This window comes from Scyliorhinus torazame, chromosome 11, assembly GCF_047496885.1.
Source record: "Scyliorhinus torazame isolate Kashiwa2021f chromosome 11, sScyTor2.1, whole genome shotgun sequence".
Classification (NCBI taxonomy): domain Eukaryota; kingdom Metazoa; phylum Chordata; class Chondrichthyes; order Carcharhiniformes; family Scyliorhinidae; genus Scyliorhinus; species Scyliorhinus torazame.
The window spans coordinates 925,515-948,728 of NC_092717.1; the positions used below are offsets into that span (position 1 = coordinate 925,515).

The 23,214-nt window shown below is 46.3% G+C and overlaps 1 protein-coding gene across 1 annotated transcript in view; it reads left to right on the forward strand.

Moving 5' to 3' along the window:
• LOC140385048 (uncharacterized) overlaps nucleotides 1–20,658 on the forward strand; it is a 34,502-nt gene extending 13,844 nt beyond the window's left edge. The window contains exons 4-6 of the mRNA XM_072466840.1: nucleotides 8,510–8,605; nucleotides 20,229–20,342; nucleotides 20,544–20,658. Of these exons, the coding sequence (XP_072322941.1) occupies nucleotides 8,510–8,605; nucleotides 20,229–20,342; nucleotides 20,544–20,599 (266 nt within the window). The 3' untranslated portion in view covers nucleotides 20,600–20,658. The remainder of the gene's footprint in view (nucleotides 1–8,509; nucleotides 8,606–20,228; nucleotides 20,343–20,543) is intronic.
• Nucleotides 20,659–23,214: the final 2,556 nt, after the last annotated feature.

Here is a 23,214-nt window from a genome sequence, read left to right on the forward strand (position 1 = left end):
CAAACCATCAAGTTCCGGCAACATCCTAGTAAATCTTTTCTGCACTCTTTCTAGTTTAATAATATCCTTTCTATAATAGGGTGACCAGAACTGCACACAGTATTCCAAGTGTGGCCGTACCAATGTCTTGTACAACTTCAACAAGACGTCCCAACTCCTATATTCAATGTTCTGACCAATGAAACCAAGCATGCCAAATGCCGCCTTCACCACCCTGTCCACCTGCGACTCCACCTTCAAGGAGCTATGAACCTGTACTCCTAGATCTCTTTGTAACTCTCCCCAACGCCATACCATTAACTGAGTAGGTCCTGGCCTGATTCGATCTGCCAAAATGCATCACCTCACATTTATCTAAATTAAACTCCATCTGCCATTCGTCGGCCCACTGGCCTAATTGATCAAGATCCCGTTGCAATCCTAGATAACCTTCTTCACTATCCACTGTGCCACCAATCTTGGTGTCATCTGCAAACTTACTAACCATGCCTCCTAAATTCTCATCCAAATCATTAATATAAATCACAAATAACAGTGGACCCAGCACCGATCCCTGAGGCACACCACTGGTCACAGGCCTCCAGTTTGGAAAAGCAACCCTCTACAACCACCCTCTGTCTTCTGTCGTCCAGCCAATTTTAAATCCAATTGGCAACCTCACCCTGGATCCCGTGAGCTTTAACCTTCTGCAACAACCTACCATGCGGTACCTTGTCAAAGGCTTTGCTAAAGTCCATGTAGACAACGTCTACTGCACTACCCTCATCTACCTTCTTGGTCACCCCCTCAAAAAACTCAATCAAATTTGTGAGACATGATTTTCCATGCACAAAGCCATGCTGACTGCCCCGAATCAGTCCTTGCCTCTCTAAATGCTTGTAGATCCTGTCTCTCAGAATACCTTCTAGCAACTTACCTACTACAGATGTTGGGCTCACCGGTCTGTAGTTCCCAGGCTTTTCCCTGCTGCCCTTCTTAAACAAGGGCACAACATTCGCCACTCTCCAATCTTCAGGCACCTCACCTGTGGCTGCCGATGATTCAAATATCTCTGTTAGGGGACCCTCAATTTCCTCCCTAGCCTCCCACAACATCCTGGGATACATTTCATCAGGTCCCGGGGATTTATCTACCTTGATGCGCTTTAAGACTTCCAGCGCCTCCTCCTCTGTAATATGCACACTTCTCAAGACATCACTATTTATTTCCCTTAGTTTCCTAACATCCATGCCTTTCTCCACCGTGAATACCGATGAGAAATATTCATTCAGGATCTCACCCAACTCTTGTGGCTCTGCACGTAGATGTCCTTGTTGATCCTTAAGAGGCCCTACTCTGTCCCTAGTTACTCTTTTTCCCTTTATGTATCTGTAGAAGCTCTTTGGATTCTCCTTTGCATTATTTGCCAAAGCAATTTCATGTCCCCTTTTTGCCCTCCTGATTTCCCTCTTCACTCTATTTCGACAATCTCGATACTCTTCAAGGGATCCACTTGATCCCAGTTGTTTATGTACGTCATATGCCTCCTTCTTTTTGACCAGAGTCTCAATATCTCGAGTCATCCAGGGTTCCCTACTTCTACCAGCCTTGCCCTTCACTCTAAAGGGAATGTGCTTACCCTGAACCCTGGTTAACACATTTTTAAAAGCCTCCCATTTACCAGCCGTCCCTTTGCCTGCCAACAGTCCCCCCCCCAATCTACCTCTGAAAGTTCCTGTCTGATACCATCAAAATTGGCCTTGCCCCAATTAAGAATTTTAGCTCTTGGGCCAGACCTATCATTCTCCATAGCTATCTTAAAACTAATGGAGTTATGGTCACTTGTCCCAAAGTGATCCCTCACTAACATTTCTGTCACTTGCCCTTCCTTATTTCCCAAGACGAGGTCAAGTTTTGCCCCCTCTCTAGTCTGTCCATCCACATACTGAATCAGAAATTCCTCCTGAATACATAACAAATTTCCCTCCATCCAAGCCCCTAATGCTATGGCTGTCTCAGTCAATGTTGGGAAAGTTAAAGTCCCCTACTATTACCACCCTATTTTTCTTGCAGCTATCTGTAAATCTCCTTACATATTTGCTCCTCAATTTCCCGCTGACTATTTGGGGGCCTGTAGTACAGTCCTATCAAGGTGATCTCTCCCTTCTTATTTTTCAGTTCCACCCATATAGACTCAGTGGGCGAACCCTTGGATATATCCCCTCTAAGTACTGCTGTGATGTTCTCCCTAATCAAAAACGCCACTCCCCCTCCTCTCTTACCTCCTGTTCTATCCTTTCTATAGCATCTGTACCCCGGAACATTGAGCTGCCAGTCCTGCCCCTCCCTTAGCCATGTTTCAGTCATAGCTATAATATCCCAGTCCCATGTGCCCATCCATGCCCTGAATTCATCTGCTTTGCCCGTCAGGCCCCTTGCATTGAAATAAATGCAGTTTAATGTAGACTTTCCTTGCTCTCTGCCCTGCTTTCTCTGGTCATGCTTTACACACTCTCCCTTCCTGCCTTTTGTTTCCGTCCCCACTGACTTCCTACATCGGTTCCCATCCCCCTGCCACATTAGTTTAAACCCTCCCCAACTGCACTAGCAAACACACCCCCGAGAACATTGGTTCCGGTCCCACCCAGATGCAGACTGTCCGATTTGTACAGGTCCCACCTCCCCCAGAACCGGTCCCAATGTCCCAGGAATTTGAAACCCTCCCTCTTGCACCATTTCTCAAGCCACGTATTCATCCTAGCTATCCTGTCATTCCTACTCTGACTATCACGTGGCACTGGTAGCAATCCTGAGATTACTACCTTTTTGAGGTCCTACTTTTTAGTTTAACTCCTAACTCCCTAAATTCAGCTTGTAGGACCTCATCCCGTTTCTTACCTATATCGTTGGTGCCTATATACACCACGACAGCTGGCTGTTCACCCTCCCCCTCCAGAATGCCCTGCAGCTGCTCCGAGACATCCTTGACCCTTGCACCAGGGAGGCAACATACCAACCTGGATTCTAGTTTGCGTCCGCAGAAACGCCTGTCTATTCCCCTTACAATTGAATCCCCTATCACTATAGCTCTGCCACTCTTTTTCCCGCCCTTCTGTGCAGCAGAGCCAGCCACGGTGCCATGAACCTGGCTGCTGCCACCTTCCCCTGGTGAGCCATCTCCCCCAACAGTTTCCAAAACGGTAAATCTGTTTTGGAGGGAGATGACCGCAGGGGATCCCTGCACTGCCTTCCTACTCTTCCTCTGTCTGTTGGTCACCCATTCCCTATCTGCCTCAGTAATTTTAATCTGCGGTGTGACCAACTCACTGAATGCGCTATCCACAACTTCCTCAGCATCGCGGATGCTCCAAAGTGAATCCATCCGCAGCTCCAGAGCCGTCAAGCGGTCTAACAGGAGCTGCAGTTGGACACACTTCTTGCAGATGAAGGAGTCAGGGACACCAGAAGGGTCCCTGACTTGCCACATCTCACAAGAGGAGCATGACACGGGTCTGAGCTCTCCTGCCATGACTTAAACCTGAAGGTAAATTTGAACTACACTACACCGCTAAGAGAAAGTCAAAGAGAGAAAAATCACTTACCAGTCACAAGCCAATCACTTACCTGCTGGCTGTGATGTAATTGCTCCCGAGACTCCCTCACAGTTCTGCTTCTCTGCACCTCCTTAAGATGAACACCAAATTCCCTTAACTAGTTAATTAATTTACTTAATTAATTGGTTTTTTTGGGGGGGGAAACTCAACCCCAAACACCAAACTTCAAAAAACACAGCCCTCACTCACCTCTTACCCGAACTCAGCCTTACCCAAACTCCGATACACTCTGCTTCCAGCACTCGGTTTCTAAAGGCACTTCAGCCACACCTTTTGTATCCTTCCTGATTTACAGTCAGCCAATAGGCCTGCTCCCGAAACTGTTCTCCCGAAACTAACAGCTGACCTGCAAGGTAAGGAAGTTTTTAAACCGTACTTACCTCACCCAGGCCGCAAACTTTTAAACTCTCCGCTCTGACTCGCAGCTCCCGCGCTTTTTAAATCTCCTGCGCTGTTTTCAATGTCCCGGCTCTCTCTCTCTCCCGCTCCCAGCTGACCTGCAAGGTAAGGAATCCTGCCATAACTTTCACTGCACTTCATTTATGGTATTCTCCCTAAGGCAAGTATATCCTTTCTTTGATGAGGAGACTAAAGCTGCACATTACTCTTAAGGTGTGGTCTCACCGAGGCTCAACAGTTGCAGTAAGACACCCTTGCTCCTGTGCTCCAGTCCTGTTGCAATGAAGGTCAACACTCCATTTGCCTTCCGAACAGTTTGCTGTACCTTTATGCTTGCTTTCAGTGACTGGTGTACTAAGACACCCAGGTCCCTTTTTTGCATGTCAACATATCCCAATCTATCACCATTTAAATAATACTCTGCCATTCTGTTTCTCTGTCTGAAGTGGATAACTTCACACTTGCCACTGCATCTGCCTTGTATTTACCCACTGTTTATCTGAATTTTAAAGCTTCTTCACATTCTCCTCACTCTTGTATTCACACCAAACTTGGAAATATTACTTTTGGTTCCCTCATCCAAATCATTACTGACCCCTAAAAATCGCCACCTGCCATTTTGAAGAAGACCCATTTATTGCTACTGTTTCTTATCTGCTAACTAATTCTCAATCCATGCCTATATAGTACCCCAATCCCATGTGCTTTAATTTTGACCACCTCGGAGGAACTAAGTATTCTGAAAATCCAAATACCCCATATTCAACCGTTCACCGTTATCTAGTCTACTAGTTACATCCTAAAAAATATCTGTAGGTTCGTCAAACATTATTTCCCTTTCATAAATCCGTATTGACTTTGTGTAATCACATTGATATTTTCTAAGTGTCCTCTTATTGAATCTACTAATGTTAGACTAACCGGTCTGTAATTCTGATTTCTCCTTTTTAAAAAAAAAAAAAATAGCAGCAGTACATTTACTATTAACCTACATCTGTTCAAGGCTAAGACCGATTTCTAATCAGTAAGGGGATAAAGGGTTATGGGATAAGGTGGGTAAATGAAGTTGTGGATTATCTCCTCACCATCAGTCACGATCTTGTTGAATAGCAGAGCCGACCTGATGGGGCCAAATGGCCTTGGTCCGCTCCCATGTCTTGCAGTCTTTAAACTTTCTCTATTATCAGGAGACCAGGACTCTGCACCACACTGTAATGTCCCCTGGTTTTTGCCAATTCAATAGCTGTGAAAATTGGCTTTGTTGCTTGGCTTGCGTCGGTCACTACTTTCTGACTTTCTGTATCTGTAATCCAGGATTCCTTTGCTTCCCTACCCTATTTTAAAAATGCCATTTCTCCAAAAACTACATAGCCTCTGTCTTATGAACATGCAACATCTCCCTTAACTGCTGCCAATTAAACATCCATTCTGCAAGTTAATTAACCGTAATGTCACTTATCTGAGATTTTGCTTCCAATTCCAGAGTCTGGTTCATTTGTAATTGTGCAGGGGTCCCATTTCTTGCTTTCTGCTTGTCCTGTAGTTGCCCTTAACTACTGCTTTTCTGCATTGTAGTCTGTTTGTGTCCCTTGGTCACCAGTCTGGGTTTACTATGCAATATCTTTTAATGCAGTCCTTCATAGAATCCCTACAACGTAGGACATTCGGCCCATTGAGTCTGCACCAACCCTCTGAAAGAGCACCCTACCTAAGCCCAGTCCCCTTCTCAGCTCCATTAACTGCACCTAACCTACACATTCTTGGACTGTGGGAGAAAACCGGAGCACCCGGAGGAAACCTGCGCAGAAACTTGGAGAATGTCCATGCTGTCGCCCAAGGCCAGAGTTGAACCAGAGCCCCTGGCACTGTGAAGCAGCAGTACTAACCTGTGCTTCATGAAAATCAAAATGTTGCATCAAGTGCTAACGGCTATCTACCATCTATTTCCGAATTCATTAAGGTTGAACCGTGACCTTTCCTTTTGGGAATAGTGCTCACTAAATTTTCTAATTTTCTGAATAAGGATTCCATTGTCTCCTAGCATTGACGTTAGGCTAACTCTTGTCTCCCTTTTTTAAAATATTGGGTCTCACTGACAGCTCATGTGAAACCTCGTGATATTATCCTCTTTTCTAATGAATTGTTATACAGTAACACAACTTTTTTTAAACGTACATAGATGCCATCCATCAAAGGGTTTTATCCTAATGTTTGACTCTTATCATATCCCGCATTCTATTTTGCCTATTTTCTTTCTTGTGCCCTGCTACCTTTATCTGTCTTTAAGGTAAATAATAGGCAAAGTAACTATCTGTTATTGACATTTCACTTGAGGTTAATTTGCATCGACTTCGTGGTCCTCTGTCCTGATTCTCTTTATCTGTAAATACTTTTATCTTTGATAAAATTATGCCTTTCTAACCTCTGCCCGTTCCTTTTTACCTGGACATCTATTCACTATGCATGGTGTGCCGCTATTGATTAGCTTCCCCTATTTAAAGGGATATTTTTTGAACTCTATACACCGATTACTGTTTTTCAAAAGGGAATTCCCACCACGGTATCTTCTGTAGTAAAATTCTCATTCCTTCAAAATAGACGTTTTCTTTTAGAACACCCAACTCTTTTTTTCAATTTGGGCAATTCACCTACCCTGCACATTTTTTTGGGTTGTGGGGGTGAGACCCATGCAGGCACGGGGAGTATGTGCAAACTCCACACTGACAGTGGGCTGGGATCGAACCGGGTCATCATCGTTGAGGCAGCAATGCTAACCACTGTGCCACCCATTTGGGGCTTTTTCAATTTATTATTTTATCTCTTTGGATTTATAATTTGACTTGCTTTGGGAAGTTTTTGGAATCGTGGACAACAATTCCATCTTTTTAAATGTTGAATTTTGCTTGGAATGAGTTACATAAAGTAGAATTTATATATAATGGCACGGTGGTGGCGCCGAGGACCCTGGTTCGATCCTGGCCCGGGACACTTCTCCCCATGTCTGCATGGGTTCACTCTCAAAACCCAGAATATGTGCAGGGTAGTGGAATTGCTCCTTTACTGGAATGAAAAAATTAGATACTCTAAATTCACAAAAAAAAAATTTGTATATAACAACGGGTGGATAGTCTGGGATGCACTAAAAGGAGCATGAACATCTGAACCCAGCCCATCTTGTATTTTGGACGTTTTGTTGTTCCTCTAGATTAGAAGCTGGTTATAAATCAACAGTTCCTCCCAATGCCTAAAAAGTAATGGGAAATAATTCCACAGGGCTCTGTTGTTGGGACCTTTTACTGTTTGTGTTGTATATTAACGATTTGGATGTGAATGTGCGGAGCATAATTGGGAAATTTGCAAATGACACCAAGATTGGCCAAGTGGTGGATAGTGTAGAGGATGGCTATAATCTCCAAGATACACATGGATTGGTGGAGTGAGCGATAAAGTGGCAGATGGAAATTAACACCAGGTGAGGTTATGCATTTAGGGAGTCAAACAGTTATAAGGAATACACAATAAATGGGAATATACTAGGGGGTAGATGAAGTGAGAGATCTTGGCGTACAAGTGCATGGATTCCTAAAGACAGCATAGGGATCCTCTCCTTCATTGGCAGAGGTATAGAGTATGAAAGTAAGGATATAATGTTGGAATTGACTAAAACACTGGAGGCCACAACTGGAGTATTCCATGCAGTTCTGGTCACCACATGACAGGAAGGATGTAATTGCTCTGGAGAGAGTGCAGAGGAGGTTTACAAGACAATTGCTAGGGTGTGAAATGTGTGGCTATGTGGATAGATTGGATAGATAGATGATTTTCCTTGGAACCAAGAAGGCTGAGTCCTTGGAACAAAGAAGGCTGAGGGATGACTTACTTGAGGAATACAAAATTTGAGTGGAAGAGATGGGGTGGACAGGATAAAATTGTTTCACTTGGTGGAGAATTCTAGAACCAGGACACATAGATTCAAGATAAGAGGCAGAAGAGTAATAAAGATTATTATTAGTGTCACCAGTAGGCTGACATTAAAACTGCAATGAAGTTGCTGTGAGGAGCCCCAGTCGCCACACTATGGCACCTGTTTGGGGTACACGGGGAATTTTGAATGTCCAATTCGCTAACCATATCTTTCGGGACCTGCGGGAGGAAACCGGAGCACCCGGAGGAAACCCACGCAGACACTGGGAGAGCGTGCAGACTCCGCACACACGCAAGCCGGGAATTGAACTCTGGTCTGTGAAGCTACTGTGCCACCCATGTACAGAGGGGACATGAGGAAGAACCTTCTTATCCAGAGGGTAGTGGGAGTCTGGAGTTTGCTGCCAGAGTTGGTGGTGGAGGCAGCAACCCTCAACGTCTTTAAAAGTACCTGGGCCTGTAGTTTGCTCTAAGCTACAAGTCTACGGACTGGATGCAGGAAGGTGGGGTTAGAAGGGACACCTGGGTGTCCGATGGCTGGCATGGACAAGATGGCTATGATTCTATGATTTTTGTCTCTTGTTTTGGTAAAGTGCAAAATGAAAGTGAAGAGTCTGTGGATGAATACTGGAATAAAGTAGGTGCAAAGCCCAAGTCGGCCACTCCATCACATGGTGATGCAGAACATGGTAAGAATATGTTCACATTTTAATACAAATTAAATGTATGCATGAGATGAAAATTCATCAACAGGTTTTGAGTTCTACACTGCTCATAATTCAATAATTTAAACAAAAAAATCAAGAAGCATTTAGAGTGCTTGAAATACCAAAGCATAAGGTCTCAAAGTGCTGGAAAATGGGATTGGAATAGATAAGTGCTTCTAATTTTAATCTTTATTGCCACAAGTAGACTTGCATTAACACTGCAATGAAGTTACTGTGAAAATCCCCTAGTCACTGCATTCCGGCGCCTGTTCGGATACACCGAGGGAGAATTCTGAATGTCCAATTCATCTAACAGCATGTCTTTCGGGACTTGTGGGAGGAAACCAGAGCACCCGGAGGAAACCCACGCAGACACTGGGAGAACATGCAGACTCTGCACAGACAGTGACCCAAGCCGGGAATCGAACCTGGGTCCCTGGTGCTGTGAAGCAACGGTGCTAACCACTGGCCAGTGCAGACATGATGGCTGAAGGGCCTCTTTCTGCGCTATAAAGCTCTCTGACTCCAGTCCCGAATATAACCCGATATGTTCTCGGTTAGAACTTTAAGCATGCAATGCAGATTTGGAGCTGCACTAGCAGCAGGAAAGAACATTTGGAATATATTGGAGACTTTATGCACCTGAGTGTTATGCAATGAAATTATATAAGATTTTATTCATTCATTGGATGTAGGCATTGCTGGTTACGTCAGCATTTATTGCACTGCAGTCTGTGGAATCCATACACCCACAGTGCTGTTGGGGAGAGTTCAGGATTTTGACCCACTTAACTGCACACTGCTCTCGGACCACCTGTGGTGTATATAGCACTTGAGCTATATTGAAAATTACATGGGCCAAAATGTGAAAACGTGTTGTGCCAGTAAGATTGTGCTGATTTTTAGCTGGCAATTGATCATGATCTGAAATTGCCTGGTCGTGCAGGTTCTGCTCAAAGTAGCTGGTTTCAGAATAGCTCCAGTGTGTACTGGGATTTAGTAGAGAGCGAACTCTGGTCAGTTGTATATCTCTCGGTGAGATTATTCACCGCATGGGCAGCAATAGAATTCCCCGAACTTTCCATCTTATAAAAGCCTCTCTGCTGTTCCAAGTTCCTGGATAATCTTCAATGTTGGCTTTACTTCCCACCCTCCTGCTTGATTCCCTTGGGAGTAAAATAAAAACTAAATGAAATTGGCCCTGAATACCTTCTAAGGTGTCTACAACCATCTAGCGTTCTTTTTAAAAAATATATATATAAATTCGCAATCCTCTGGGTGAAGACATTTCATTTTTTAAAAAATATATATTTTATTCAATTTTTCGGCCAAACAAAACAATACAAAGGTTTTCCCTTTTTACAACAATAAAACAATCTAAATAACAGTGACCGTTTTAACAAGTAAATAAATAATATATAAACTAAATGGCAACTGCCATAACAAAAATAATAACTCCAGATAATAAGATCAAACAATCCCATGTACATAACCAAGTACAAATATCTATACACCCCCCCCCCCCCCCCCCCCCCCGGGTTGCTGCTGTTACCTTCCCATTTCCTTTATCGTTCTGCGAGGTAGTTAATGAACGGTTGCCACCGCCTGGTGAACCCTTGAGCCGAACCTCTTAGTGCGAGCTTTATCCGTTCTAGTTTTATAAACCCTGCCATGTCATTTATCCAGGTCTCCACGCCCGGGGGTTTGGCTTCCTTCCACATTAACAATATCCTTCGCCGGGCTACTAGGGACGCAAAGGCCAAAACATCAGCCTCTCTCTCCTCCTGCACTCCCGGCTCTTCTGCAACCCCAAATATAGCCAACCCCCAGCCTGGCTCGACCCGGACCCCCACCACCTTCGAAAGCACCTTTTCCACCCCCACCCGGAACCCCTGCAGTGCTGGGCATGACCCAAACATGTGGGTGTGGTTTGCTGGGCTTCTCGAGCATCTCCCACACCTATCCTCTACCCTGGAAAATTTATTGAGCCTTGCTCTGGTCATATGTGCCCTGTGCAAAACCTTGAATTGTATCAGGCTTAGCCTGGCACACGAGGATGACTAGTTTACCCTACGTAGGGCATCAGCCCACAGCCCCTCCTCAATCTCTTGCCCCCAGCTCTTCTTCCCATTTTCCCTTCAGCTCATCCACCATGATCTCCCCTCGTCCCTCATTTCCCTGTATATATCCGACACCCTACCATCCCCCATCCATGTCCCTGAGATCACTCTATCTTGAATCTCCTGCGTCGGGAGCTGCGGGAATTCCCTCACCTGTTGCCTCGCAAAAGCCCTCAGTTGCATGTACCGAAATGCATTCCCTTGGGGCAACCCATATTTTTCCGTCAGCGCTCCCAGACTCTCAAACGTCCCGTCTTACAGATCCCTCAGTTGCACAATCCCAGCTCTCTGCCATGCTCCAAATCCCCCATCTATTCTCCCTGGGACAAACCTATGATTATTTCTTATCGGGGACCGCACCGAGGCTCCCATCCTTCCCCTATGCCGTCTCCACTGCCCCCAAATTTTCAGTGTTGCCACCACCACTGGACTTGTGGTGTATTTCTTCGGGGAGAACGGCAACGGCGCCGTCGCCAATGCTTGTAGGCTGGTCCCCTTACAGGACGCCCTCTCCATTCTCTTCCACGCCGCTCCCTCCCCTTCTCCCATCCACTTACACAGCATTGAGATATTGGCGGCCCAATAATAATCACTTAAGCTCGGTAGTGCCAGTCCCCCCCCCCCCCCCTATCCCTGCTATGCTGCAAGAACCCCCTCCTCACTCTCGGTCTTCCCAGCCCACACAACACATGACACTTTTCTCGATTTTCTTGAAAAAAGCCTTTGTGACCATCAACGGGAGGCACTGAAACACAAAAAGGAATCTCTGGAGGACTACCATTTTGACTGCCTGCACCCTGCCCACCAGTGACAGGGACACCATGTCCCATCTCTTAAAATCCTCCTCCATCTGTTCCACCAATCGTGTTAAATTAAGCCTATGTAAGGTTCCCCAACTCCTGGCTATCTGAATCCCTAAGTACCGGAAATCTCTTGTTACCCTCCTCAGCGGTAAATCCTCTATTCCCCTGCTCTGCTCCCCCGGATGCACCACAAACAACTCACTCTTCCCCGTATTCAATTTGTACCCTGAGAATTCCCCAAACTCAGAGTGTCTGCATTATCTCGGGCATCCCCTCCACTGGGTCTGCAACATACAGCAATAAATCATCTGCATACAATGATACCCGGTGTTCTTCTCCTCCCCTAAGCACTCCCCTCCACTTCCTGGAGCCCCTCAGTGCTATGGCCAGGGGCTCAATCGCCAATGCAAACAGTAGCGGAGACAGGGGACACCCCTGCCTCGTCCCTCTATAAAGACGGAAGTAGTCCGACCTCTGCCTGTTCGTGACCACACTCTCCACCGGGGCCCTATACAGCAGCTGTACCCATCCAATAAACCCTTCTCCAAAACCAAATCTCCTCAGCACTTCCCACAGATAGTCCCCCTCCACTCTGTCAAATGCTTTCTCGGCGTCCATCGCCACCACTATCTCCGCGTCCCCCTCTGGTGGGGGCATCATCATCACCCCAGCAGTCTCCGTATGTTCGTGTTCAGCTGTCTCCCCTTAACTAACCCAGTTTGATCCTCGTGGACCACCCCTGGGACACAGTCCTCTATCCTTGTCGCCATCACCTTGGCCAGGAGCTTAGCATCTACATTTAAAAGGGAAATGGGCCTGTAGGACCCAGACTGCAGCGGGTCTTTTTCCTCCTTCAAAAGGAGCGATATCGTCGCCTCCGACATAGTCGGGGGCAACTTACCCCTTTCCCTGGCCTCATTAAAGGTTCTCTTCAAAAGCGGGGCCAGTAGGTCCATATATTTCCTATAAAGTTCCACCGGGAATCCGTCCAGTCCTGGGGCCTTCCCCGCCTGCATGCTCCCAATCCCTTTTTACCACCACCTCCATCTCCATCTGTGCTCCCAGCCCTGTTCTCTCCTGCTCCTCCACCTTCGGGAATTCCAGCTGATCCAGGAAACACATCATTCCCTCCTTCCCTTCCGAGGGCTGAGCCTTATATAACCTCTCATAGAATGCCTTGAACACCCCGTTCACTCTCTCCACTCCCCGTTCCATCTCTCCCTCCTCATCTCTCACCCCACCTATCTCCCTCGCTGCTCCCCTCTTCCTCAATTGGTGGGCCAATAGCCGACTCGCGTTCTCTCCATACACATACTGTACTCCCTGTGCCCTCCTCCACTGTGCCTCTGCCTTACCCGTGGTCAGCAGGTAAAATTCCACATGTAACCTTTGTCTTTCCCTGTACAGTCCCTCCTCCGGTGCCTCTGCATATTGCCTGTCCACCCTCAGAAGTTCTTTCAACAATTGCTCCCTTTATGTGCCCTTATGGATAGCAGTTCCCCTCTGACCACCGCCTTCAACGCCTCCCAGACCACTCCCACCTGAACCTCTCCGTTGTCATTAAGCTCCAAGTACCTTTCGATACACCCCCTCACCCTTAGACATACCCCCTCATCCGCCAACAACCCCATAGCCATTCTCCAGAGTGGGTGCTGCTCCTTTTCCTCTCCTACCTCCAGGTCTACCCAATGTGGAGCGTGGTCCGAAATGGCTATGGCTGTATGCTCTGTCCCTGTCACCTTCGGAATCAGTGCCCTTCCCAAGACAAAGTCTATCCGTGAGTATACTTTGTGAACATGGGAGAAAAATGAGAACTCCTTACTCCTGGGCCTACTAAATCTCCAGGGATCTACTCCTCCCATCTGCTCCATGAAGTCCTTGAGCACCCTGGCTGCTGCCGGCCTCCTCCCGGTCCTGGACCTCGATCTGTCCAGCCCTGGGTCCAGCACCGTATTAAAGTCTCCCCCCATTACCAACTTTCCCGCCTCCAGGTCCGGGATACATCCCAACATTCTCCTCATAAAATTTGCATCATCCCAGTTCGGGGCATATACGTTCACCAGAACCACTGCCTCCCCTTGCAATCTGCCACTCACCATCACATATCTACCCCCACTATCCGCCACTATGGTCTTTGCCTCAAACAGTACCCGTTTCCCCACTAAGATAGCCACCCCCCTATTCTTTGCATCTAAACCCGAATGGAACACCTGCCCCACCCATCCTTTACGTAGTCTGACCTGGTCTATCAGTTTCAGGTGTGTCTCCTGCAACATGACCACATCTGCCCTTAATTTCTTTAGGTGTGCGAGTACCCGTGCCCTTTTAATCGGCCCGTTCAGCCCCCTCACGTTCCACGTGATCAGCCGGGTTGGGGGGCTCTTTACCCCCCCCCCCTTGTCGACTAGCCATCCCCTTTTTTAACCCAGCTCCTCACCCGGTTCCCACGTACCCGTATATCCCACAGACGGTGCCCTCTCGCCTCGACCACCCCATCCCATAACCGCTTCCCCCCCCTCTCCTTAGCAGCAGCAACCCAGTTAACCCCCTCCCCCTCTAGCGTAGTTGCACCCCCCCCATGTTGCTCCCAGAAGTCAGCGAACTCTGGCTGACCTCGGCTTCCCCCCCTTGTCCTCGGCCCCCACTGTGCGAGGCCCCCTCCTTCCTGCGTCCCCGTTCCCGCCACAATTACCATAGCGCGGGAACAAAGCCTGCGTTTCCCACTCGGCCCCGCCCCTAATGGTGCATTTCCCTTCTCCTTCTCCTTTCTGTCCCACCGGCGCCCACAGTTCCTCATACTCCCTCTTTCCCCCCCCCCCCCCCCCACAACATGGGGAAGAGAGAAAAGCTACAGGATCACAGAATTAACAAATTGAAAAATTCCACCTACAGCTCCGAGTTTTCTTCGCCCATCTGAGGACCATCTCTCTGTCATTGTAGCGGAGAAACCTCACCACTATAGCTCGAGGTATTTCTCCAGCCTTTGGTCTTCGCACCAGAACTCGATAGGCTCCCTCCACCTCCAAAGGGCCCGTCGGGGCCTCCGATCCCATTAGCGAGTGAAGCATCATGCTCACATGTCCTGACGTCCGCCCCTTCTGTGCCTTCGGGAAGACCTAGGATTCTTAAATTCTTCCTCCTCGAGTTATTCTCCAGTGCTTCCAACCTCTCCACACCTTTTGTGCTGTGCCTCGTGCGTTTCTGCCTTCACCACCAGGCCCTGTATTTCATCCTCGTTTTCAGCAGTCTTTGCCTTCACGACCCGAAGCTCCAGCTCTTGGGTCCTCTGCTCCTCCTTTAGCCCTTCAATCGCCTGTAATATCGGGGCCAATACTTCCTCCTTCAACTCCTTCTTCAGCTTTTCCACACAGCGCCGCAGGAACTCTTGTTGCTCCGGGCCCCATAACAAACGGCCACCTTCCGACGCCATCTTGAGCTTCCCGTCCTTGCCGCTGCTCCAGAGGATCCTCCGTAATCCGGCCGCTATCCTCTCCCTTTTCCATGCGTGTCCGGGGGGATTCCCTTCTGGTTTACCGCACAGTGTTTTTGGCCGTTTAAATTGCCGTTGGGGCTCCTTTTTTTTTTTTTTTTTTTTTTAAGAGCCCAACAGTCCGTTCCAACGGGAGATGCCGAAACGTGCGACTCAGCTGGTCATTGCTGCACCCGGAAGTCCCCGGTGAAGACATTTCTCCTTATCTGTCCTAAATGTCTGACCTGATTGTGGAGTAGAGGTTGCATGCTATCAATCCCCTTACCCTTATTTAGCAAGAATCTATCTACTTCTGCCTTAAAAATACTCAAAATACTACTTCCACTGCTACTTGAGGAAACGTTTCATGACTTGTGACTCGAGTAATATTCTCCATCTGTCTTAAATGGACTGTCCCTTATTTTTAAACACTGATCCCAAATTCTGGATTCCCCCACAAGAGGAACCTCCTTTCCACATCCACTCTGTCTTGGGATCGTGTTTCAATCAAGTCGCCACTCACTCTTCTAAAACCCAGTGGGTGTAAACTTCGCCTGCCCAATCTTTCCTCCTAAGGCGACCATCAATTTTGGATATTGGTCTAGAAAACCACTCTGAACAACTTCCAAAGTGTTTATATCCTTCCTGAAGGAGACTGATTACTCCAGATGTGGCCTCATCAATACCCTGTATAACTGAAGCGTAGCCTCCCTATTTTTTTGTTTTCAATTCTGTCTTGGTGGGTGGGGGGGGGGGGGGGGAGGGGGAGAGGAGAAAGAAAGATGGTAACATTCCACTAACTTTCCTAATTGTACCTACATTCTAAATACTGTGATTGGTGCACAAGGGACCCAATTGCTCTGCAATCCCTCACCAGTTAGATGATTGTTTTTAAAAATCTTGAGGAGGGGCTACTCCAGAGACACAATAACTATGTCCTCTTCACAACTTTCTCCCTATGGAGTCATCAGAAAATTTTGCAACCATGTCTTTTGACCCTTTATCCAAATGATTTGTAAAATGTTGGTGCCCCAGCACTGACCCATGTGGCGAAGTAGATGTTGCATCAATGACCCATTTGTGCCCCCTTTTCCTGTTGGCTAATCTTTCCATGCTAATATTACCAGGCCAAGAACTTCTATTTTCCACCATAACCTTTGATGTGACACCTTGTCAAATGCCTTCTGGAAATTCAAGTACAATACGTTGCCTGGGTCTGCTTTATCCACAGCACGTTATTTCAAATAACTGCAATAAATTGATTAAACATGAATTCCCTCAAAATCTTCTTGACTCCTGATTACCTTGAATTTTCCAAGTGTCCTGCTAATGTCTTTAATGGCTTCTAATGTTTTCCTGATGCGAAGCTAACTGGCCTATAGTTTTCTGATTATCTTCCTCTGTTTTTGAATAATGGAGTTAAATTTTTGCTATCTTCCAATCTAATGGCACTTTCCCAAATCGAAGGAAGTTTGGAAATTAAAACCAACACCAACTATTTCACTAGCCACCTCTTTTAAGACTCTAGGTTGCTCCTCCGTATCACCCTTGGTGCATTTTCCTTCACTCCTTTCCAATTCCTGATTCCCTCCCTAACTATTTCTGCAAAGTTACTGGTATCCTTTTATGCTGAAGACTGATGCAGAATATCTGTTCTTCTGCCTTCTCCTTATTTTCCTTATTCTCCAGACCCACTTTTGCATTCTAGAACATAGAGCATTACAGGCCCTTCAGCCCTCTATGTTGCACCACTCTAAAGCCCATCTACACTATTCCCTTATCATCCATATGTCTATCCAATGACCATTTGAATGTCCTTAATGTTGGCGAGTCCACTACTGTTGCAGGCAGGGCATTCCACGCCCTTACTACTCTCTGTGTAAAGAACCTACCTCTGACATCTGCCTTATATCTATCTCTCCTCAATTTAAAGCTATGTCCCCTCGTGCTAGACATCACCATCCGAGGAAAAAGGCTCTCACTGTCCACCCTATCCAATCCTCTGGTCATCTTGTATGCCTCAATTAAGTCACCTCTTAACCTTCTTCTCGCTAACGAAAACAGCCTCAAGTCCCTCAGCCTTTCCTCATAAGATCTTCCCTCCATACCAGGCAACATTCTGGTAAATCTCCTCTGCACCCTTTCCAATGCTTCCACACCCTTCCTATAATGCGTCAACCAGAATTGCACGCAATACTCCAAATGCGGCCGCACCACAGTTTTGTACAGCTGCAACATGACCTCATGGCTCCGAAACTCAATCTCTCTACCAATAAAAGCTAACACACCGTACGCCTTCTTAACAACCCTCTCAACCTGAGTGGCAACTTTCAGGGATCTATGTACATGGGCACCGAGATCTCTCTGCTCATCCATACTACCAAGAATCTTACCATTAGCCCAGTACTCAGTCTTCCTGTTATTCCCTCCCAAATTAATCACCTCACACTTTTCTGCATTAAACTCCATTTGCCACCTCTCAGCCCAGCTCTGCAGCTTATCTATGTCCCTCTGTAACTTGTAACATCCTTTTGCAATGTCCAAACTCCACCGACTTTAGTGTCATCTGCAAATTTACTCACCCATCCTTCTACGCCCTCCTCCAGGTCATTTATAAAAATGACAAACAGCAGTGGCCCCAAAACAGATCCTTGTGGTACACTACTAGTAACTGGACTCCAGGCTGAACATTCTTCCAGCTAGCCAATTTCTGATCCAAACTGCTCAATCACCCTGAATCCCATGCCTCCGTATTTTCTGCAGTAGCCTGCCGTGGGGAACCTTATCAAACGCTTTACTGAAATCCATATACACCACATCAACTGCTTTACCCTCATCCACCTGTTTGGTCACCTATTCAAAGAACTCAATAAGGTTAGTGAGGCACGACCTACTCTTCACAAAACAGTGACTATCTCTAATCAAATTATTCCTTTCCAGGTGATTATACATCCTATCTCTTATAAACCTTTCCAAGACTTTGCCCACAACAGAAGTAAGGCTCACTGGTCTATAGTTACTGGGGTTGTCTCTACTCCCCTCCTTGAACAAGGGTACAACATTTGCTATCCTCCAGTCTTCTGGAACTATTCCTGTAGACAAAGATGACTTAAAGATCAAGGCCAAAGGCTCAGCAATCTCCTCCCTAGCTTCCCAGAGAATCCTAGGATAAATCCCATCTGGCCCAGGGGACTTATCTATTTTCACACTTTCCAGAATTGCTAACACCACCTCCTTCTGAACCTCAAGCCCTTCTAGTCTAGTAGCCTGAATCTCAGTATTCTCCTCGACAACATTGTCTTTTTCCTGTGTGAATACTGACAAAATATTCATTCAGCACCTCCTGTCTCCTCTGACTCCACGCACAACTTCCCACTACTGTCCTTGACTGGCCCTACTCTTACCCTAGTCATTCTTTTATTCCTGACATATCTATAGAAAGCTTTAGGATTATCCTTGATCCTACCTGACAAAGACTTCTCATATCCCCTCCTGGCTCTTCTTGGCTCTCTTTAGGTCCTTCCTAGCTAACTTGTAACTCTCGAGCGCCCAAATTGAACCTTCACATCTCCTCTTTGCATAAGCCTCCTTCTTCCTCTTGACAAGTGATTCAACTACTTTAGTAAACCACTGTTCCCTTGCTCGACCACTTTCTCCCTGCCTGACCGGTACATACTTATCAAGGACATACAGTAGCTGTTCCTTGAACAAGCTCCACATTTCCATTGTGCCCATCTCTTGCAGTTTTCCTCTCCATCCGATGTATCCTGCCTCATCACATCATAATTGCCTTTTCCCCCAGCTATAACTCTTGCCCTGTGTATATACCTATCCCTTTCCATCACTAAAGTAAACTTAATCGAATTGTGGTCGCACTCACCAAAGTGCTCACCTACCTCCAAATCTAGCACCTGTCCTGGTTCATTACCCAGTACCAAATCCAATATGGCCTCTCCGCTCGTTGACCTATCTACATACTGTGTCAGGAAACCCTCCTGCACACATTGGACAAAAACAGACCCATCTAAAGCACTCGAACTATAGTGTTTCCAGTCAATATTTGGAAAGTAAAAGTCCCCCATAACTGCCCTGTTACTTTCGCTCCTATCCAGAATCATCTTTGCAATCCGTTCCTCTACATCTCTGGAACTTTTCGGAGGCCTATAGAAAGCCCCTAACAGGGTGACCTCTCCTTTCCTGTTTCTAACCTCAGCCTATACTACCTCAGTAGATGAGTCCTCATCAAACGTCCTTTCTGCCACCGTAATACTGTCCTTGACTAACTGCCACCCCTCCCCCTCTTTTACCACCCTCCCTGAGCTTACTGAAATATCTAAACCCCGGCACCTGCAACAACCATTCCTGTCCCTGCGCTATCCATGTCTCTGAAATGGCCACAACATCGAAGTCCCAGGTACCAACCCATGCCGCAAGTTCACCCACCTTATTCCGGATGCTCCTGGCATTGAAGTAGACACACTTTAAACCACCTTCCTGCCTGCCGGTACACTCCTGCAACTTTGAAACCCTACTCCTGACCTCACTACTCTCAACCTCCTGTATACTGGAGCTACAATTCAGGTTCCCAAGCCCCTGCTGAACTAGTTTAAACCCTCCCGAAGAGCATTAGCAAATTTTCCCCCCCAGGATCTCTCCTAGTCTTTACTCTTTGATTACCACATCTTCCAAAATTTGAGCCGTTCCACTATTGGGGGCATTCTATTTGATTTTTCCTCACCACATGCCTGGGTGTGTGACCATTCATTGTGGTTTGAGGAACAGTTCCCACTCGTGGATTATTGCACTAGTGGATTAGATGATGGCATTTGAGTGATAGTCATAAAGTCATAGCCATAGGACAGCATAATGGTGAGCACTGCTACCTCACAGCGCCAGGGACCTGGGTTCAATTCCAGCCTTGGGTCATGTGGAGTTTGCATGTTCTCCCAGTGTCTGCATGGGTTTCCTCTGGGTGCTCCAGTTTCCTCCCACAATCCAAAGATGTGAAGGTTAGGTGGATTGGCCATGCTAAATTGTCCATTTAGTGTGAAAAGATTAGATGGGGTTGCAGGATTATGGAGATGGGGTGGAGGGAGTGGGCCTGGGTGCTCTTTCACCAGGTCGGTGCAGACTCTGGGCTGAGTGGCCTCCTTCTGCACTAGGGATTCTATGGTTCCAAAGTAGGATGTTTAAACATTCTTTTTTTTATATAGAGAAACAGCAACAGAAAGTCAAAGCCACCTGCAAACCAGCCCCTCTTAAGAGAAGCACACAAGAGTTTAATGAAATGGAGACTTGGGATTCATCCTGTTTGCATGGATTTCAAGGTGATCATTTTCTTAAATGTGTTTTGTTAAAATATCTATACTCATTGTGATAATTGCCAAGTGAGGATCTACAATAATTATACCTGAGCTTGAAAGAAACTTTGCAAATAACCTTGTTCCAATGGTCAACTTGTGCATTCCAAAAAGTCAAGATTTTGACAGACCACCTGTAAAATCTGAACTGTTTTCCTTCTATTCTAGGAAATGCACTGAGAAGAGGAAGGGCTAAAAAGATGCTAAAACATTCATGTATTTGATACACCTGAACAATCATTTGAAGTGTCTGCACAATGGAGTGATTTAAACACTGGTTGAAGAGAATAAATTAGTGAAAATGCAGGGAGTGGTGTCCTTTTTTTCTTTTTGAGTAATTTCAAAATGGAGAAGAGTATTTTATTGTGTCAAATCACATGTATCCATTCTGTAGCAGGGAGGTGTTGTAGACCTGACTGGTATTTCAACCATATTATTAATACTGGTTTATGGATGTGGATCTGATTTCAAACTGAAACAACGATTGCCAAGTTTTCTGTAATGTTATTGGCCTTAACAGTGTGGCCACTTTCTTTCTAGCAACCTAATTCCCTGCGGGATTTCAATCTCATCACTTAGTTAGGTCATTCCTTGGTGGTCACATTTTTTTTGGTGACTTTTGTGTGCGAATAAGTGAAAGTTTCCATTTACTGACCCTGAGCAGCTACAGTGCTATAACTAATCGAAGATCACAGAATAAGAGTGCAGAAGAGGCCTTTCGGCTGAGTCGGCACCAACGCATGAAAACATCTGACCTCTAATCCCATTTGCCAGCACTTGGCCCACAGCCTTGAATGTTATGATGTGACAAGTTCTCATCCAGAGAGGCAACCCCCCCCCCCCCACCCTCAGGCAGTGCATTCCAGGTTGTCACCACCCTTTGGGTAAAGTTTTTTTTTTTTTCCTCCAATTTCCCCCCCCCCCCCCCCCCCCCCCGAACCTCCTGTTCTCACCTTGAACTTGAGTCCCCTCGTAACCGACTAAGGGAACAGCTGCTCCCTATACACCCTGTCTGTGCCCCTCAATTTTGTACACCTTGATCAGATCACCACTTCGTCTTCTCTGCTCCAGAGAAAACAACCCCAACCTCTCTTTATAACCAATGTTCCATCCTAGGCAACATTCTGGTGAATTACCTCTGCACCCCCTCCAGTGCAATCACATCCTTCCGATAATGTGGCGACCAGAATTGCGCACAGTACTCCCGCTGTGTCCTCCAGTTCTCTGCAACTCCATCATGACCTCCCTGCTTTTGTAATCTATGCTTCGATTGATAAAGGCAAGTGTCCCGTATGCATTTTTCACCACCCTATTAACCTGCCCTTCTGCCTTTGGAGATCTATGCACAAATACGCCAAGGTCCCTTTGTTCCTTGGAAATTCACAGTCAGACCATTCATTAACTATTTCTTTGTTGCATTATTCCTTCCTTTCCATCTGCCACTTTGACCATCCCGTCTGTATCTTCCTGTAACCCAAGACACTCCGCCTCACTGTTAACCACCCGGCCAATCTTTGTCATCCACAAACTTCCTACCTCTCTCGTAGTCATCTTATGTTGTTTATACAAATGACAAAAAATAGGGGCCCCAGAACAGGTTCCTCTGGTATGCCACTGGCTTCCAGTAACTAAAAGAGCTGTCTGGTATCATCCTCTGTCTCCAACAATTAAGCCAATATTGAATCCACCTTATCAGTTACCCTGTATCCCTTGCTGCCTTAAGTCTCCCATGTGGGACCTTGTCAAAGGCTTTGCAGAAATCCATGTAAACGTCATCAACTGCACTACCCTCATCTACACACTTGGTCACATGCTCACAATTCTAGCAAATATGTTAGGCATGACCCGCCTCTGACAAAGCCTCCCTCCCCCCGAACTATAACTAATTGAGCATCCCAGCATCCTGGGACACAATTCATCTGGACTTGGATATTTGTCCACTTTCTCTCTCTCTCTCTCTCTCTCTCTCTCTCTCTCTCTCTCTCTCTCTCTCTCTCTCTCTCTCTCTCTCTCTCTCTCTCTCTCTCTCTCTCTCTCTCTCTCTCTCTCTCTCTCTCTCTCTCTCTCTCTCTCTCTCTCTCTCTCTCTCTCTCTTTTCCTTTTTCCCCCCCCCCCCCCGCATTCTCTAGGGTGAAGATGGATATGAAATATTCGTTCAACACCCTCCCACTCTCCCAATGCCCTCTGGCTCTACCCACAGATGTCCCTGTTGGGTCCTACTCTTTTCCTGATTTTCCTATTGATATACTCATGGAATATCTTGCCATTTTCCTTTGTATTTCTATTTGGGGACTGAGTAACACTTGGCATCAATTTCAGTATCTTTTGAAGCCTCCCTTCAGTTGCATGTGGAAGTATGCACCAATGTAATATCTTGCCCAAGGTCTTCTGCAGAGCCTGCATGGGAACTGTCTTTCCTGCATTCAATCCAATTGAGCCCCTGTCCATCCCTGTGCTGATAACACGTCACATGGTGGCTGCAAACTAATATTTGTCTAGCTTTACTCCTCAATGTGTACATGACACCCATTGTTCAGTGGCTAGCACTCTGACTTGGTCACAAGGTTCTGGGTCTCTATTCCATTCCAGGACTGGAGCACAAAAATCCAAGGCTGACATTCTGTGCATTACTAAGAACATGCTGCACTGTTTAAGGTACAGTCCTTCAGATGAGATGCTAAACAAGACTCCATTGTCTTTATTGGGCATGTGTAAACATTCTCCATTTGCTGTATCTTTGTCCCACTCCTGTATCCATCTATACCTTCCTTGGATCTTCACAAATGTCCTACTTGTATCATCAGCAAATTTAGCAACTATGCCTTTTTTTCTTTGTCTC